We start from the raw sequence: 16,618 nt of genomic DNA, 5'->3' as shown, positions 1-16,618 counted from the left end.
TTTTCGATTGCGCGCCAAATAACGTTATCTCGAAGATGTGCCCAAAGAGTTATCGTAAAGATGCAGGTGTGGAAACCCACAGGCTGGGATTTCTGGGGATTAAATCTTTGTTTGTCTTGAGTTGCTTTTCCCTCCAACCCTACCAAAGTGACCACCGACTTGCAGTCGACTCATTCGGCAACACGTATGTCCTATGATATTTAATTACTGGGATACACGAAGGAGTCTTTAAAGATGTGCATCCTGCCATTGTCGCATATCTGTGCTAGGAGACGCGTCCCACGTTTAACGACATTGTCCGGGCTGGGCTGTCGCTATCCAGGCAATACGTGAACCTCGTTGGGCCAACGGTATTGACCCCCTCTACCATCTCTCCTACCTGGTGCCTAGATATGTGGCCTGGTGCAAAGGGAATGTTCCCGGGGACTCGACTCCTTCTCCTATTAGTGAGGTCGAATGACTCGGTAATGTGTTCATAGCGATGCAGCGAGTCCAATTCCGAACAGACTGCCTGGGAGGAACCCGTGTGCTACAACCAGGGCAGAGGATGCTTGAATGGACACCTAATCGAAGGCTTCTTGTTTTGCTTCTTCGCTGGAGACGGCCTCGCCTGTGCTCGCTTGCAAATGGGTCGACTTGCTCTTTCCCCTTGACGAGCCATCGGACTCCCCGGCAACACGGTGGCAGGAGAGTTTTCCCGGCTACATTCCTAAGGTTGCCGTCTCATCTCTTGACATATCTACGTCCCCTGACTTTGAAAATTCCTCCTGGATTCGCTTCCGAGCTCAGATGTCGAACACATGAAGCACACTCACACCCGTATCACCTGCGGAATGCCGGCGAGGGCAGTGATTGTATCGATCCTTGTATTGGCTACGTTGGCAGGATGCTGGCCCTACGACCCTAACGAGGTTGGATACAATCTCAACGAAAACAAGAGTGCTGCGCATCCGGCGGAATATTGGGGCCAGTGGCCGGATCACGACTACTTCCCTTCGCCTGACAACTGGAGATTCCCATTCTATACCCTCTTCGTCGATAGATTCGTGAATGGTGACCCGGCCAATGATAATGCTAACGGTACAAGTTTTGAGCGGGATATTAATTCAAACCAGATGCGCCATGGGGGAGATGTTCTGGGGTTGGTTGATTCTTTGGATTATATTAGTGGTATGGGAATTAAGGTAAGGCCTGAGATTCTTTATTGGCTGAGCGAGGCAGCTAACATTCGCCGTATCTACAGGGCATATACATAGCTGGGACAATTTTGATTAACGAACCATGGGGTGCGGATGGATATTCTCCCCTCGATACAACGCTCCTTGATCGTCACTTCGGAGACATAGAGATGTGGCGGTATGCGGTCACAGAGATACATAAAAGAGGCATGTACATCGTCATGGACAGTACTCTAGCAACGTATGCATGCATTTTCTTACATTTGATTTCCTTTTACGCTTCAAACTCATACTAATTTATGCATAGGCTCGGAGACCTTTTGGGCTTCGAAGGTTATCTAAACACAACTACGCCCTTCGAGCGCGCAGAACATAAAGTTGTTTGGAAATCCAACAGGAGATATCTTGATTTCCACCCTGGTAACTCTTATAATGAAACTTGTGACTACCCGAGATTTTGGGATGAGAGCGGGTATCAACTAGAACCATCGGAAACTGGGCTTAGGGGCTGTTATGATAGTGAATTCGATCAATATGGAGACGTTGAAGCATTCGCTGTTTATCCAGATTGGCAGCGACAGCTTGCCAAGTTCGCTTCAGTCCAAGATCGTCTGCGCGAGTGGCTGCCGGCAGTTAGAGAAAAGATTATCAGACACTCTTGCCTGATTATTACACAGCTTGATATCGACGGCATTTGATATGACAAGGCCACTCAAGCTACGATAGATGCATTAGGTGATATAAGCTCGGCATACCGTGCTTGTGCCAGGAAGGTTGGAAAAACAAACTTCTTCCTTCCAGGAGAGATAACTGGTGGAAATACGTTTGGTGCCATCTATATTGGCCGTGGGCGACAGACAGACATGCGACCAAGCAGCTTGAAAGATGCGGTTCGGCTGACTTACGACAACGACACCTACTTCATTCGGAAGAAGGGTAAATCTGCTTTGGATGCTGGTGCTTTTCACTACTCTATCTATCGCAGTTTGACCAGGTTTCTGGGAATGGATGGTAACTTGGAGGCCGGCTTCGATACTTCCCTCAATTGGGTCGAGGCTTGGAACGAAATGCTTCTCACCAACGACTTCATTAACACGAATACCGGTGAGCTTGATCCACGGCATATGTTTGGTGCAACAAACCAAGACGTTTTTCGCTGGCCCTCTCTTCAACAAGGCACCCAAAGATCACTCCTGGCCCTATACATTATCACATTGCACCTTCCTGGCATTCCCTTAGTTCTCTGGGGTGAAGAACAAGCATTTTATATCCTCGACAGTTCAGCGCAGAACTACATTTTTGGCCGGCAACCAATGTCCTCCTCAATAGCTTGGCAAACCCATGGATGTTACAGCTTGGGCTCTTCCCAGTACTATCAGTGGCCACTTGGACCTGCTATTGATGGCTGCCACGATGATGCTGTTAGCTATGATCATAGGGATCCATCTCACCCTGTGAGAAACATCCTAAAGGCCATGTTCCAAATGCGAGAAAATTACGCTACCCTAAACGACGGCTTCTATCTCCAACAATTGTCAAATTTGACTAGGACAATAATTTTTCCCGGTTCTAATGGGGTCGCAACCGAGATTGGCATGTGGTCAGCTTTTCGTGGTCGGCTTGATGGCGTGCAGGATTTGGAGGGTGAGAACCTGCCTGTATGGCTTGTCTATCAGAACGATAATCAAACTGTCGAGTATCATTTTGATTGCGAGAACAAAGCCAAAGCCCTTATCTCCGTTTTTGGCTCGGGCACTACAGTGAAGAATTTATTCTATCCTTACGATGAGCATACTTTGCAAGCCGGCCCTGTGAAACTTGGAATAGAAGGATCAACAGCTTTCAATGGATGCCTTGAGAATCTGCGAATGGATCCCTGGGATTTTAGGGCTTATGTTCCTAAAGCGAAGTTTATCCGACCAAAGCCCATGATCACGAAGTTCTTTCCCGGCCATGATGCTCGTTTAGAATCAAAAGTTGACACCGATTTATATGAAACCGTGCTTTTGGAGGTCCATTTCTCAGACGACATGGATTGCAGCAGTGTTACTCAGAGTTTGTCGCTCAACTCAACAACACACAGCAACAAAATACCTCTGGTTGATTCTGCCAGTGTTCAATGCACCTCTTTTGAGCCCGAAAGGACAAAATTTCCCGGCGAAATACCCGGAACCTGGAAGTGGTCAGCGAATCTTACCAGGGTATACAACGGCATTCATCAGTTGCAGTTCGACAATCCAAGAGCAAAAGATGGGAAACAGAGTACTGATAACGTGGACCGATTTCTCTTTCGTATTGGACAAGCGAATAACCCGATGGTGTTTACTCGTGCCGCAAATTATTCACGCACTTTGTTACATAGGAATGAGAAGGGTCACCTGTATGTGGCTCACCACGCTGCTGGTGCAGACTCTTACCGATATTCCACTAATTGGGGCTTGACTTGGTCAGACTGGCTGCCTTATAAAGGTGGAAACGATACATTGAATAAGCAAGGATGGTCTGGAACCAAGAAGCAGCAGTGGATTGGAGAGCATGTGATTGTCGAATACTGGAACCGCATGGTAGGGAGCAGTAGCCATATGCAACACGGCGATGTTGACTGGGAAAGTGACCATCCACGAAGATTTCCTCATCTCTTTTGGAACGGTCCACACAATCAGTATGGCTATGATGCCGGCGTTCGCAACCAGATGCAGTTCAACGATAACGGACAATGGGCCATTCGTTTTATGACCGAGTGGCCGGCCTTGGCTCAGGTGAACGTCTGGGGTATGAATGCAGATGGTAACCCCGATAAGACGTACGTTTTCGGCGATCCTGACAGCAATTCTGTCTTGGACCGCCTTCCACCTTCGTCGTTGAAGAACGCCCTCGTAAATATAACCGAACACCCCCCTTCACCATACTTATCTTGAGAATTTTTATTGGACGATGGGACACTTTATTTCGAATTGGTTCCGCGTGGATCAATGTACCAGCAGATGGCTCTATTTTTCCTCTTGCTGATACTACCTCTTGCAACCGCCGGGGGTAACCTGTATGCCTTCAAATGCTACTTTTGCCGGATTACATTCAACAACAAAGGCAGCGCGGGGGGTGGACAAGGGCTCTTGCTTCTGCCCGGAAGCAATGACTATAAAATCTCTGGGCTACTGAGAACATTGGCGGACAAGTGCAACCTTTTCCCAAGAAGCAAGGAGCTCGGTTTCTCCGCCAACACTCGACGTACTGTCCTTATTGCCACAATGGAATATGACATTAGGGACTGGGAAATCAAGATAAAGATCGGCGGACTTGGAGTAATGGCGCAATTGATGGGACATCGCCTGGGACATGTGAATTTGGTCTGGGTCGTTCCCTGCGTCGAAGATGTAAGCTATCCGATTGACCAAAAAGCGCAACCGATGATTGTGAAGTCGCTCGGCAAGGATTGCATTGTGGGCGTCCAATACCACATCACGAAAAATATCACATATATACTCCTGGATGCCCCGATATTTCGGAAGCAAAAGAAGAATGACCCCTATCCCCCTCGGATGGACGATCTTGAGAGTGCTATATATTACTCTATTTGGAACCAATGCATTGCGCAAATTATGCGGAGATTTCAAATTGATATATACCACATCAACGATTATCACGGCGCGCTTGCTCCTCTATACATACTCCCAAAGACTGTACCAGTGTGCCTATCCCTCCACAACGCCGAGTTTCAGGGCCGCTGGCAAATTCGCAGTGATGATGATATGACAGAGTTGTGTAGTGTGTTCAATATTTCCGAGGATATTACACGACGTTATATTCAATTTGGGGAGGTGTTCAACTTACTGCACGCTGCTGCGAGCTATTTACGGATTCACCAAGGCGGTTTTGGGATACTTGGCGTGTCCGAAAAATATGCCGAAAGGTCTTATAAAAGATATCCCATCTTTTGGGGGCTGAAGGCCGTGGGCAAATTACCCAACCCAGATCCTCAAGATGATAATGAAGTGGTCGAACTCGACCCTCGATTTGAGAGCTTAAAGGCTCAATTGAAGAGGGAGTCACAAAAATGGGCTGGTCTTGACCAGGACCCCAACGCCCATCTGTTTGTTTTTGTCGGAAGGTGGTCGGACCAAAAAGGAATTGACCTTATTGCGGACGTCTTTCCCCATCTTCTCGAGACTCGACAGGACGTACAGCTTATTTGTATGGGGCCAATTATTGATTTTTATGGGAGATTCGCCGCGTTAAAACTCCACAAGCTTATGGAGATGTACCCAACCCGAGTATATTCAAGACCGAAGTTCACAGTTTTTCCCAATTGCGTGCGGGAAGGGGCTGATTTCTTATTGATACCATCAAGGGATGAGCCATTCGGCCTGGTAGCCGTCGAATTTGGTCGCAAAGGCGTCATTGGAATAGGCGCTAAAGTTGGGGGGCTCGGCAAAATGCCAGGATGGTGGTATTCGGTTGAATCTACTGCAACTCGTCACTTGCTACATCAGTTTGAGCGAGCCATCAATCAGGCGCTAAGGGCGAGGCCGGAAGTCCATGCTAAAATACGCGCTAGATCAATAACGTAGAGGTTCCCGGTCTCACAATGGGTGGAAAGGCTCGATATTTTACACATCAATGCCATGAGGATCCATGAGAGATATCGTAATTCACCTACTCCCAAGGCTCAGAATCCGAAGGACCAAAGGCGCAGAACTCAAAGCGACTTCCAAAATACCGACCACCCAGAGGCTGATTTGTTAAATTCTCTGCATCCCGTCTTTCCTCCCAGTGATCGACTTGTAGGACTACGCAGTGGCCATACCGTTTCCCTAGAATGGCTGATTTCTGCTTGCAAAATGTGGATCCTAGCTTCGACGATCAAAACGGCAAATTTACGGAAGAATTTATGATGAAACTCGAACTTTTGAATGGGAACAACTCCATGAAGTCCTTGTGTATCGAGGAGTTCATAGTCAAGAGCCAACGACAGTGGTACAAAAGACTCAGCAACGCCTTCTTGGGTAGAGCAAAGGATACCATTCCGTTAGAGAAATCTACCGTGGAAGACCTTCTGACTCTTCCACCTGCTCTTAGCGAAGATTTAGAATCTGGCAGCATCGAGGATAGTAAAGGCGGCAAGTCCGCAACTGGTCTTAAGCGAATGATGCTGTATCGTGTTGGCTATTGGCCTGTTTATTCGTTCTTCCTTGCCTTCGGGCAGATAATTGCGGTAAACTCTTACCAGATAATGCTCCTCACTGGAGAGATTGGTGAAGCAGCCAAGAAGCTATACGCTATTGCATCGATATATCTTCTCGGCTCTATTTTGTGGTGGTTGATGTTTCGAAAATTCGAGTTAGCTACTACGCTCTCTAGTCCGTTTGCGGCATATAGTTTTGCCTTTCTTGTTGTCGGCTTTGCCCAGATTTGGCATGCCAAAGGACGTTTGCTTCAGAATATTGCTGCTGGTGTATATTCATTCGCTTCAGCGAGCGGATCTGTCTTCTTTGCCTTGAATTTCAATGATGAAGCAGGTAGCCAAGTGAGAGACTGGGTGTTTAGAGCTTGCATTATTCAAGGTACACAACAAATATTTGTGGTTGCCTTGTGGTACTGGGTTTCAAAGTTGTCGAAGAGTATGGCTGAAGGGATGAATCAGACCGAGAGATTGGGTTCATGGCAAATCCAGTAAGTATTAACTATATAGTCCCTTTATTCCGAATTGTAGTGGGACTAGAACTAACACTGAAGCGATGAGGTCCATCGTATTTCCTGTTGCTTGTGTGCTGGGTGCCATTGGGGTCATTATTTATCTTGGGCTTCCAGACTGCTACCGGGGCCGTAGCGGGAAAATTCCCTCGTTTTACACTTCTGTCTTCCGCCGCAATATTATCGTATGGTTTTTTGCCTCTGTGGTCATAGAGAACTTCTTTCTCAGTCCGCCTCAGTCCGCCTTATGGTCGCAATTGGTGGTGTGAGTCTCGTCGACCCCCGGATGCCATTGGGTGGTCAATTATGTTCGGCTAATTAACGAAAGTATTATAGTCCTCTGGAGCTCCAAACATACGGAATCGTGGCAAGTCCTATTGCTTATCTTTGTGTTTTTCGTGTTTGTTTGGTTTACGATGCTTGGTATCTATATCTTGTGGGCTAGATTCTGGGGACCTTGACTGACGACGCAGATCAGCTCTTTTAAGAAAAATGTCCAAAAACCATACTTAGGCATTACCAGTATTTGCAGTAGGGCTTGGTGAGTTCACGCTCTTTGATTCGCTGTTGCCTTCATAACTGATATCTTTCAAGGCGCGCCAAGATGGGCGCAGATATGGTGGGCAACAAGTAATATTGGCCAATTCATCCCATGGGCAGGAAGCTACACAACAGGCGCTCTTGTTTCCCGAGCCTTATGGCTATGGCTCGGGGTATTAGATTCTGCGCAAGGCATTGGCTTTGGAACAACTCTTCTGCAAACATTAACCCGGGTCCATATATGCTTCACACTCCTGGCAGCGCAGATGTTTGGATCGGTGGCAACCATGCTAGGCCGTGCTATTTCTCCCAATAACATCGGTCCTGGAAATGTGCATCCTGACATTTCAGGTGGAGCTAATGCTATTCTGACCCCTTGGTTTTGGATCACGTTACTATTACAGCTTGCTATTCCGTAAGTTACGGCCTCTTCCTTTTGCGGAACACAGTGCACTGATTCTTGGGACATAGGGTGGGCTTCTTTTTGTTTTTCCGTACAGAGCAGCTAAGTAAACCATGAAACTGGAACCTTCTTTGTCAGATAGCAAGTCATGAGGATAACCCACCTGGGCATCTGACGTGCACGACGTTTTGTGTTTTCTTAGTCCACTTTTGAAAATCAGCCGGATTTATAAGGAGTTTTGGCCATGGCTGTCAGTTTTGTGCTTTTGTTATTGTGTTCTGTCTTTGTCAATGTAGTAATGAAAGTGTCACCCGAGTTCCAAAGGGAGTGTTGTATCTTGGCCGGTCTGACCTGCAGATGGCCAAGGACACTGGCAACGCGAGCATCGTGACTTGAAGGATGTTTTGTCTATTATGATTCGATGAATGTCTTTTTCTTTGGTGAATACACGTTTCGTAAGCCGTAAGCAAAATTTTCATTCTTCAGCGCCGTATTGCGCCCGATACTCCTTCAACCGTTTTAGATTCTCCTCGCCAATGTCATTTCCAAGCTTTTCGATAATATCACTTAAACTCAGCACCGCTTTCACAGGCACATTTTCTCCCAGGTCCCTCTGAGCGCAACCAACAGCGCTTTTTTTCTCGTTGTCGTTCACCCGCTCTTCTCTGTCCAAGAGCACCAAGACGCCCACAACTGTGCCACCTTCCTTCTCAATGATGCCGACGGCCTCTCTCAGTGCTGTGCCGGCTGTGATGACATCGTCAATTATGACGATTTTCTTTCCCTTCAGGGGGGCACCGACTATGTTCCCACCTTCGCCGTGAGCCTTGGCTTCTTTCCGGTTGAACGAGTAGCTGATGTTGTTCCATGCGCCGGTTGTGTCGCGGACGCCCAGCTCGTTCAGGACGGCGGTGCAGAGCGGGATGCCCTTGTAAGCGGGGCCAAAGATGATGTCGAAGTTTGGGCGCGGGGTGCCATCGGGGGTAGAGGTGGTTACGAACGGAGGGGAGGAGAGGACACTGGCACAGGCGGATGCGGTTGCGTGTAGGAGAGGCGCAGTGTGCAGGAGGGTGGTGGTGAAGAAGTAGGGGGAGTTGCGGCCGGATTTGAGGGTGTAGGAGCCGAAGGAGAGGACTTTGTTGGAGATCAGATGGGAGAGGAGGTTGGTTTTGTAGTCGGGAGAGGCGCTCATTTTTGGAACTTGCGATTTTCTTAGGGATAGTTGGGTATGTGCAATGGGATTGTTAGATTTATTCGGGGGTAGGATCCTCTTGGCCTTGCTTCTTCCTTTTTTCCTTTTTTCTTTTTTTTTTTTTTTTTTTTTTTTTTTTCTGGCTCGTGTGTGTGCTTTCGCGGGGAGGGGTATGGCGGGGTCTAGGATTGAGGATGTGTTAGTGATCTGTACCACGAGAGACGGTAAATGCTCCGGACGGTCTTACAGAGACGGTTCCTCCTGGAATACTTCAATTCCGGGCTTCTTTGCTTCCGAGATTCGTCTCAGCCGTGGACTACAGAGGTTGTTGATACGCTTCTGGCCGGCTCGGTGATGTCGCCCTGAAGTTTGGCTCGCTCCACCCCTCGACGCTTGGCGGCCATCTCTGCTGCTTCAGCTTTGCTCGAGGCTCTTGAGGCCGGGGCTGTACGGGGTACATTGTTTTCCCATTTAGTTTCCGCGCATGTCGATGCAATTCGATCAGGGAATGAGTGACACTAGGGCACTACTCACGCCCGGCGCTTCTGGATCGACGTCGAACAATGCTTCCTGGCTGACCGCCATGGTCTGGTAATTATATTGAAAAGCTTCATCTGCACGCCCAGGGAATGATCAGATGGCTGGGTTGAGGCATGATAATCTCCAGACCGTTATCCAATGGCTTGCTCGATGGTATCGGAGCGTATGCTGAGCTGCAGAGTGAATGAAACCTCAAAACTACAAGTTGTGAAGCTGGTTTTATATTGGTTCACATTATCTGCAAATTGAACAGTACAAATTTGTGTCTTTACCAAGAATTCTGAGGCATTTGCCTAGTTGACAGTTCCCGCCGGCAATTGACTGGCGCCGATCATCCGCGAATGAAGGGGGTCCGATCAAGCGCAGAAGCTGACGACGCAGCCGGCACGGTCCAAGGATAATTAACTGTGAGCTAATTTATTAGTTATCTGGGTCTCTGAGAGGGACCCGACATGGTGCGTCAAATCCCCATTCTCGGGCGGCTTAACTTGCCCGCCGCAAGATACTCCGTATATGTCTTCGGAGATCCAAACACCGAACGGATCGGGATGGCCACCAGCTAAGGATCGGCCACCGCTGGGCCTGGTGAGATTATGTACGGAGTCCGGAGTAGCTCGCCACCGTTATCTGTCGCGCTGGCCTTCGTATCGCGGGAACGGCGCTATGGGGAGCATGAGTGCAAGGACGGTGAAGGAGTAGCGCCAGCTGTTGTTGTCATAGCGTTCCCTTGGCCTTTGCTGCCACTGGTCACAACCCCTGTGCCTGGTTATGATCCGGGGAGTGGATCACTTCCTGAATGTGTGCACGGATTGAACAAAGAGACAGGCCTCAAAACCCAAGAGACTGGATGTGCGAGTGAGTTGTCCGTATGTATGAATCAGCTGGACTCAACGGCAAGCTCTCTCCTGTCACGCAGGCGTGCACAGGCTGCTTGTTTTTTTTTGTCGCTGCATGACAGATAATGTAGTTAGTTGGTTAGATAGTTTTGGAACCCAGGGCCGCCCCCAAATAGCTGTCTGTAGCCAACGACAGATGTATTAACTCTATCTCGGGGTCAATGACGGATTTTTGAGACCGTGATGCTGAGACCGGAACTGGTCGCCGCGGTTTGCTGCCGGAGACTTTGAGCAGAAGCCGACCCGCCTACGGAGCGCTGAGGAACTCAAGTTTGCGTTTCCGCCCGCCCAAAACTCTCCTTTCACCTTTGCACATCTCCAGCCAGAGCTCCGCTTCCGTCGAGACTGCAACTTCTTCTCTTCTCTGTAAGTCTTCCCAGCCCTTTCTCTGCAGCATACAGCCACCGGCGATTGAATTGAACTACATCTCTAACAGTACACTCCAGCGCTTTCGGACCCTGCTGCCCCGGCATCCAGGTGCTCGAGCCAACAAGCCCATTGAGAGCGTACGGACCACCAACCGCTCATTTCTTGCTGCTAACTCTTGCTCTTTTACCAAAAATCCCCTGAGGCCGTTTCTTGTAATCTTCTCTGCCTGCTGATCTGTTGTACATGTTGCGGGAGCTAGCAGACAGGTGGGCCCGCAAGAGATACCTTGGTTGAAGTGTGCTGTGAGCAAGTGTAACTGGGAAGAGCAACCGATTATCCGCTTGAGTGAACGTTTGCAGTTTTCGTTCAAACGTCCCAAGCGTCGATTGGCTCTTTGAACCTGTGTCATTGGAGTGGAAAGGTATGTCCCCGGTCCTGTCTTCTCCCGTCTGGCTGTCTGCCGTAGTGAATGCGGGGCGAGAGTGAAGAGCGGGTGACAGTTGTGCATTTCCCTGCAATGCGAACTCCACAACCCTTGGTGGCATCTTCTTGAGTGCCTTGAGCTCTCTCTCCCCTTCTATTTCGCTGTGCCTTTTGAATTTTTCATTTCTGACTCGATCTTGGTTTCCTATTAGATACCCCAAGATGCACGTCAAGGAGAAGCTGGCCCATTCGGAGGCCTCCGGGCGCCCGAGTATTTCGTTTGAGTTTTTCCCACCCAAGACCGCGCAAGGTGTGCAAAATCTTTACGATCGTATGGATCGCATGCACGGACTTGGTCCTGCTTTCATAGATATAACGTGGGGTGCTGGAGGTCGACTGTCGGATTTAACATGCGAAATGGTCAACGTCGCCCAGTCGGTCTACGGCCTTGAAACATGTATGCACCTTACCTGCACCGACATGCCGCGAGAAAAAGTTGATTGGGCCCTACAGTGTGCCCACAAGGCCGGCTGTACCAACATCTTAGCGCTCCGTGGCGATCCTCCCCGAGAAAAAGAATCATGGGCTCCCACAGAAGGTGGGTTCCGGTATGCAAAGGATCTCGTCAAGTACATTCGGGAGAAATATGGCAACCACTTTGACATCGGAGTCGCGGGCTATCCGGAGGGTTGCGAGGATGAAGAAGACCCGGAGACTTTGATGAAGCATCTGAAGGAGAAAGTCGATGCTGGCGGAACGTTCATAATTACTCAGATGTTCTACGACGTTGATATCTTCCTTGACTGGGTGAAAAGGTGTCGTGAAAACGGAATTCAAGTTCCAATCCTTCCTGGGATCATGCCTATATCTACTTATGCCTCCTTCTTGAGAAGGTCGAACTGGGTGAAGTGTAAGGTCCCGGAATCATGGATGGAGGCCTTGGAACCTGTCAAGAACGACGACGCCGCTGTGAAGCAAATCGGCAAAAAGCTCGTCGCTAATATGTGCCAGAAGATTCTTGACTCGGGGATTCGCCATTTGCACTTGTAAGTTATCCGGTGTTACATTGTTAACGAAAACTTTTTCCCTCCTCACTAACACTTGAAAACTTAGTTACACTATGAATCTGGCTCAAGCTACGAAAATGGTTCTTGAGGAGCTTAAGTTGATCCCATCGTATGAGACTCCTCTTCAAAAGCCTCTGCCATGGCGACAATCCCTCGGTCTTGGACGAAGAGACGAAGACGTTCGCCCAATCTTCTGGAGACACAGGCATCAGTCATACGTTGCTCGTACACAGACTTGGGATGAATTCCCCAACGGTCGCTGGACTGATTCTCGCTCTCCTGCCTTCGGTGAACTCGATGTCTACGGCATAGGCCTCAAGGGTACTAACGAGCAGAACATTAAACTCTGGGGGGAACCAAAGTCCATCAAAGACCTATCGGCAATCTTTATACGATTCCTTGAGGGTGGCCTCGACAGACTTCCCTGGAGCGAGAGTCCTATAACAGAGGAAACCGACGACATCAAACAAGACCTGATTGATTTAAACAATCGAGGGTTCCTGACCATTAACTCTCAGCCAGCTGTTAATGGCATGTCCTCTTCCCACCCGGTCTACGGATGGGGACCGAAAAACGGTTACGTATATCAGAAAGCATACCTCGAACTGCTCATACCTCCAGAAGTGATCGGGGAAGTAATCCGTCGCATTGAGAAGAACCCCGATCTTACGTACTACGCTATTAACAAAAATGGCGAATTGAAAACTAACACCAGCGATAGTCCCAATGCAGTGACTTGGGGTATTTTCGCATCTAAAGAGGTTATTCAACCCACGATTGTTGAAACAGTCAGCTTTTTGGCATGGAAAGACGAGGCATTTCGATTGGGAGATGATTGGGCAAAATGCCACGACGCTCGTAGCCCCAGCAGGCAGCTTATCCAACGTGTCATGGATGAGTGGTACCTTGTTAACATCGGTAAGATGGGCTGAACCTACTTTTTAAAGGCACTCAAATTCTAACAGCATGTAGTCAACAATGATTTCCACAAAACACACGACATCTTCGATCTCTTCAATGATATCGTGGTGAAGGATCTTGATGTGGAAGCTACCGGCATCGAGGAACCAACCTCGCAACCAGCCAACACCAATCCAGAGCGGCAGAATGGCGATGCTGCTCAGACCAAAGACATCTCAGTCGCTACCAATGGAACCTCAAACTGATTTTTGGACTTACGATCGAGTCCCGCGGCGTTCTGTATTACCCCTTCACCCCATTCCAAATCCTCTGGGTCAACGAACCTTCGATGCCCACAACCACCATTCTTCTCACATATTCCACGAGTACAGAAACACAAAAAAACAAGATACACACTTAACAATGGCATGGTGTTCAAGGGGTTTCTCTCATTCTCGAAACCGAACCAAGGGCAGTGTTCTCAAAACAAGGAGAAAGTTGGCAAAAAAACTGATTCTACATACAACCCCGGAGATGAAAACAACAGGAAGGCCGGTCATGAAATTTTCAACACTTCAATTTAATTTTCAACAAAATAAGACCGTGATAACTTAATTCTAAAAGGGGGGGGGCCTTTTTTTTCTCTTTTAACATATTAAAATGAATAGATGGATATACCTTTGGGGGGGCGGGTGATGACAAAATGAAATCTTCAACACGATTATTGACTGAGCATTGGCGATCTGGAACGACTTTTGGGCATTGACCTTGTTTTCCCCTTTCTAATAGACTTTCTACGTTTTCTTTTTTCTTAATGTTTTTCCTTCTCGGCTGCTGTCATGACCTTTTTCTTTTTTTCCTTTTTTCTACTTCGGATACTGTGATTTCCTTGTTCTTGTAACTACAGGGCATCTCTTCGATCCAAGCTTCAACAATTGCTTTTGAAGAGAAAGGACAAATCTAGCATCAATGTGGACATGGAATGACCAGAAGCAGAGTTGTATTCAGTATGACTTTTCGTATTTATCAACAGGCACCTTGAGCTGAAGAGCACATCTATGCAAACGGATTAAATGACTTCAGAGGTGGATTAAGTACTTCGGTCGGGCTAGGACATCCACCTATGTAGCAAAAGCAGACTGCTCATGTACATACCATCCTGCACGATCAGTTTCACGACCCAGCCATTTTGAAGCCCGAATGTAAAGATACAAATAAAACGGCTCCACGTTACATATGCCACCAAAGCGAGTGTAATGAAGCTAGTACACTGATACCTCGCATTCGACAACACTTCTTTTGCAACAGTTTTCCCTTCGAGATGCTTGGGGTTGGAGAGAAAATGCTCGCAGGTTTCCAAGGAGATCTGGAAGCAGGATAGAAGGATATTCATAATACAGTGAAGAATCATACGGAGGCAGAAGGATGCACAAGCACAAGCGCAGTGCGTGCTGTACGATGTAATATCACGGCTGCAGACCGCCGCCCTAGGGATAGGCCCATCCGTACCCATACCCTTGGCCTGGTCCACGGGATTGCGCGTAATTACTGTATGATTTTGGTAGCCGGCGGCGGCTGGCCCTTCGGCGGGTTTCTTTTGAGAGGCGAGGTAGGCAGATGCAGAACGCAGTTCTGTCTTTTCGGCGGGATTTGGATCTCCTTTTCGGTTTGGACTCGTGATTACGCCATGGAGTCCGGTCATGTGGGGGGTAATGTTGGTCATAGTGGTAGTGATAGTGGATGCAGCCTCCTGGAAACTGGCTTTGGGACATAAGATTGTAAGGCTCTTGCGGTCTCTCCAGTCCAAAAGACCGCCCGAGCACATTCTGAAATGCAGGCCCTGAGCAGGTTCTACACCTCCCATTTGAATATTGTTTTTTGCCGGCGAAGCTTCTTGGTTTCGCCACCCTTTCAACGATGTAGCCGTCATCATCCCTGACGATGGGGCAGCGAGGTCGCCTGATTTTCTTCTCTCTGCGCCCTTCGCCCCGATGCTCCCTAAAAAATGCCTCTGTTCAGAAGGCAGAGCTGGGTGGCGGGTAGTATCTATAGGTTCTTGGATGTAAGCACACCTTGCTGCGTGTCCAGTCACACCTCCTAGCCGGTCTTTGCTATAGTCTCGACTTGACAACGATTTGGGCGGTGTACCCGAACTATTTCGGACAGGCTCTAAAGGGGGATTATGATCCGGAAATGTTTCTCCGTTCTTGTAAATTTTGTCGATTGCCTTCTGAAACTCCCAGATCTGCTGAGTCGTCATGGTCGGCGGGCAGGGTTCCCTAGCAGACGGCATATTGACGACAAATCGGTCCTCAACTTGAGAGTGCGGAACACCGCTTTGGTGTAATCTGCGAACGTAAGACCGTGCTCTATCTTCGATATTGACTACCCGGTCTGCATCGAGATTTCCAGCACCTGGAGAAGGGAGTGGTGTCTCCTCGTTTCTATCGAGACTTATCCACTGATCACCCTTTAGACGCCATTTTTTGTTCGTTTTTTGGTCTTTTTGGTCGACCAGTTCCTCCAGCGAACCAGAAGTGTCGGAATGGCTACTGTAGGTGGTAATGCTCGGGCTAATGACGCCGGTTCTTGGATTTGCACCGCGAGCGGTTAAATAATCATCGCGACTAACAGTGCGTTTATGTCCGTGTTGATCCGCCCAAGAGCTTGCAGTGATATTTGGAGGATTATACGTATCAAATAGCGTCTCATCCTTCAGCCTCCTTACTGTTTCCACGTCACTGGTGGTCTCCCGTGAGTTGATCTGCCCGGCCTCTCCGATAGCAGCTTTTTTCCCCTTCCTTTTGCGGCCCCTGAGCTTTAGAAGGTAGCTCCTACTAGGGCTAGCAGGGTCCGGTGGTCCATGCTCTCCGCGACCGTTTAACCCGGGTTTGTCTCTCGACTCGGATCCATAGAACAACGAACTCTTAACACGTCTTGTCCAAGAAGGACGCCCTTTGCTCTCGCGGTGGTGTTTAGTTGGAGGTTTCTGGTGAGAAATGCGTGGAGAGGAAGAGGTGCTCGAATTTGACATCTCGGCAATCGCTGGCGACATGACTCAATTTTTCGGGGGAAAAAGAAAAGGCCTGAAAATAGTAACAATACGTGTAGCAATATCAATTCAATGAAGCCTTGAAACGAACGCAGGCCTCTCAAAGCGAGGAATAGGGCCGGTGGCACCCTTGGGGGACGAACATTGCCAGCAGCAGCAGAGAAGCTCAACAGCGATGGAGACCGTGCACGTAGATATAGAAAAAGAAAAATTTTCCCAGGAGGCGCAATTGCCATCGGTTGTTCGGTGTAGCCAGGAAGGCGCATCTTCGCCCATAGCATCAATACGATAGAAGTTCAACGGCAAAACAGCAAGCAATGTAGCGTACAATGATTTTTCCGTTGTTGTTATGCCATATCTCACTGGG

At 48.5% G+C, this 16,618-nt stretch overlaps 5 protein-coding genes across 5 annotated transcripts; 3 read left to right on the top strand and 2 right to left on the bottom strand.

The window, feature by feature from the left end:
• Positions 1–89: 89 nt before the first annotated feature.
• On the top strand, positions 90–5,846 carry D8B26_004500 (uncharacterized protein). Its single transcript, XM_066124504.1, has 5 exons — positions 90–1,184; positions 1,244–1,419; positions 1,486–1,810; positions 1,886–4,054; positions 4,160–5,846. The coding sequence occupies exons 1-5, from the start codon at positions 801–803 to the stop codon at positions 5,744–5,746; spliced, it is 4,641 nt and encodes a 1,546-aa protein (XP_065980585.1). The 5' UTR covers positions 90–800; the 3' UTR covers positions 5,747–5,846.
• A 148-nt stretch (positions 5,847–5,994) lies between these two features.
• On the top strand, positions 5,995–7,995 carry AGS1 (Cell wall alpha-1,3-glucan synthase ags1; the record flags this gene model as incomplete). Its single annotated transcript, XM_066124503.1, has 6 exons — positions 5,995–6,848; positions 6,919–7,134; positions 7,206–7,292; positions 7,348–7,410; positions 7,464–7,824; positions 7,881–7,995. 5 exons carry the CDS (start codon positions 5,995–5,997, stop codon positions 7,501–7,503), a joined length of 1,260 nt encoding a protein of 419 aa, XP_065980584.1. The 3' UTR covers positions 7,504–7,824; positions 7,881–7,995.
• Positions 7,996–8,117: 122 nt separating this feature from the next.
• Positions 8,118–9,143, bottom strand: URA5 (orotate phosphoribosyltransferase). Its single transcript, XM_003065019.2, has one exon. The coding sequence runs from the start codon at positions 9,002–9,004 to the stop codon at positions 8,288–8,290; it is 717 nt and encodes a 238-aa protein (XP_003065065.1). The 5' UTR covers positions 9,005–9,143; the 3' UTR covers positions 8,118–8,287.
• Positions 9,144–10,643: 1,500 nt separating this feature from the next.
• Positions 10,644–14,514, top strand: D8B26_004497 (uncharacterized protein). Its single transcript, XM_003065018.2, has 5 exons — positions 10,644–10,806; positions 10,887–11,230; positions 11,445–12,278; positions 12,346–13,217; positions 13,272–14,514. The coding sequence occupies exons 3-5, from the start codon at positions 11,455–11,457 to the stop codon at positions 13,463–13,465; spliced, it is 1,890 nt and encodes a 629-aa protein (XP_003065064.1). The 5' UTR covers positions 10,644–10,806; positions 10,887–11,230; positions 11,445–11,454; the 3' UTR covers positions 13,466–14,514.
• Positions 14,287–16,361, bottom strand: D8B26_004496 (uncharacterized protein). The gene has a single exon (XM_066124502.1). The coding sequence runs from the start codon at positions 16,252–16,254 to the stop codon at positions 14,308–14,310; it is 1,947 nt and encodes a 648-aa protein (XP_065980583.1). The 5' UTR covers positions 16,255–16,361; the 3' UTR covers positions 14,287–14,307.
• Between the last annotated feature and the right edge of the window lie 257 nt (positions 16,362–16,618).

This window comes from Coccidioides posadasii, chromosome 2 (assembly GCF_018416015.2).
Source record: "Coccidioides posadasii str. Silveira chromosome 2, complete sequence".
Classification (NCBI taxonomy): domain Eukaryota; kingdom Fungi; phylum Ascomycota; class Eurotiomycetes; order Onygenales; family Onygenaceae; genus Coccidioides; species Coccidioides posadasii.
This window is presented reverse-complemented; position numbering and strand designations above follow the sequence as displayed.

Bases quoted from the DNA above. Each gene is read 5' to 3' on its own strand.
- D8B26_004497 (XM_003065018.2), top strand. From the start codon at position 11,455: ATGCACGTCAAGGAGAAGCTGGCCCATTCGGAGGCCTCCGGGCGCCCG. The intron at 12,279-12,345 runs GTAAGTTATCCG...TTGAAAACTTAG, and splicing joins GGGATTCGCCATTTGCACTT to TTACACTATGAATCTGGCTC. The intron at 13,218-13,271 runs GTAAGATGGGCT...AACAGCATGTAG, and splicing joins GTGGTACCTTGTTAACATCG to TCAACAATGATTTCCACAAA.
- D8B26_004500 (XM_066124504.1), top strand. From the start codon at position 801: ATGAAGCACACTCACACCCGTATCACCTGCGGAATGCCGGCGAGGGCA. The intron at 1,185-1,243 runs GTAAGGCCTGAG...CCGTATCTACAG, and splicing joins TTAGTGGTATGGGAATTAAG to GGCATATACATAGCTGGGAC. The intron at 1,811-1,885 runs GTTAGAGAAAAG...TGATATGACAAG, and splicing joins TGCGCGAGTGGCTGCCGGCA to GCCACTCAAGCTACGATAGA.
- URA5 (XM_003065019.2), bottom strand. From the start codon at position 9,004: ATGAGCGCCTCTCCCGACTACAAAACCAACCTCCTCTCCCATCTGATC.
- D8B26_004496 (XM_066124502.1), bottom strand. From the start codon at position 16,254: ATGTCGCCAGCGATTGCCGAGATGTCAAATTCGAGCACCTCTTCCTCT.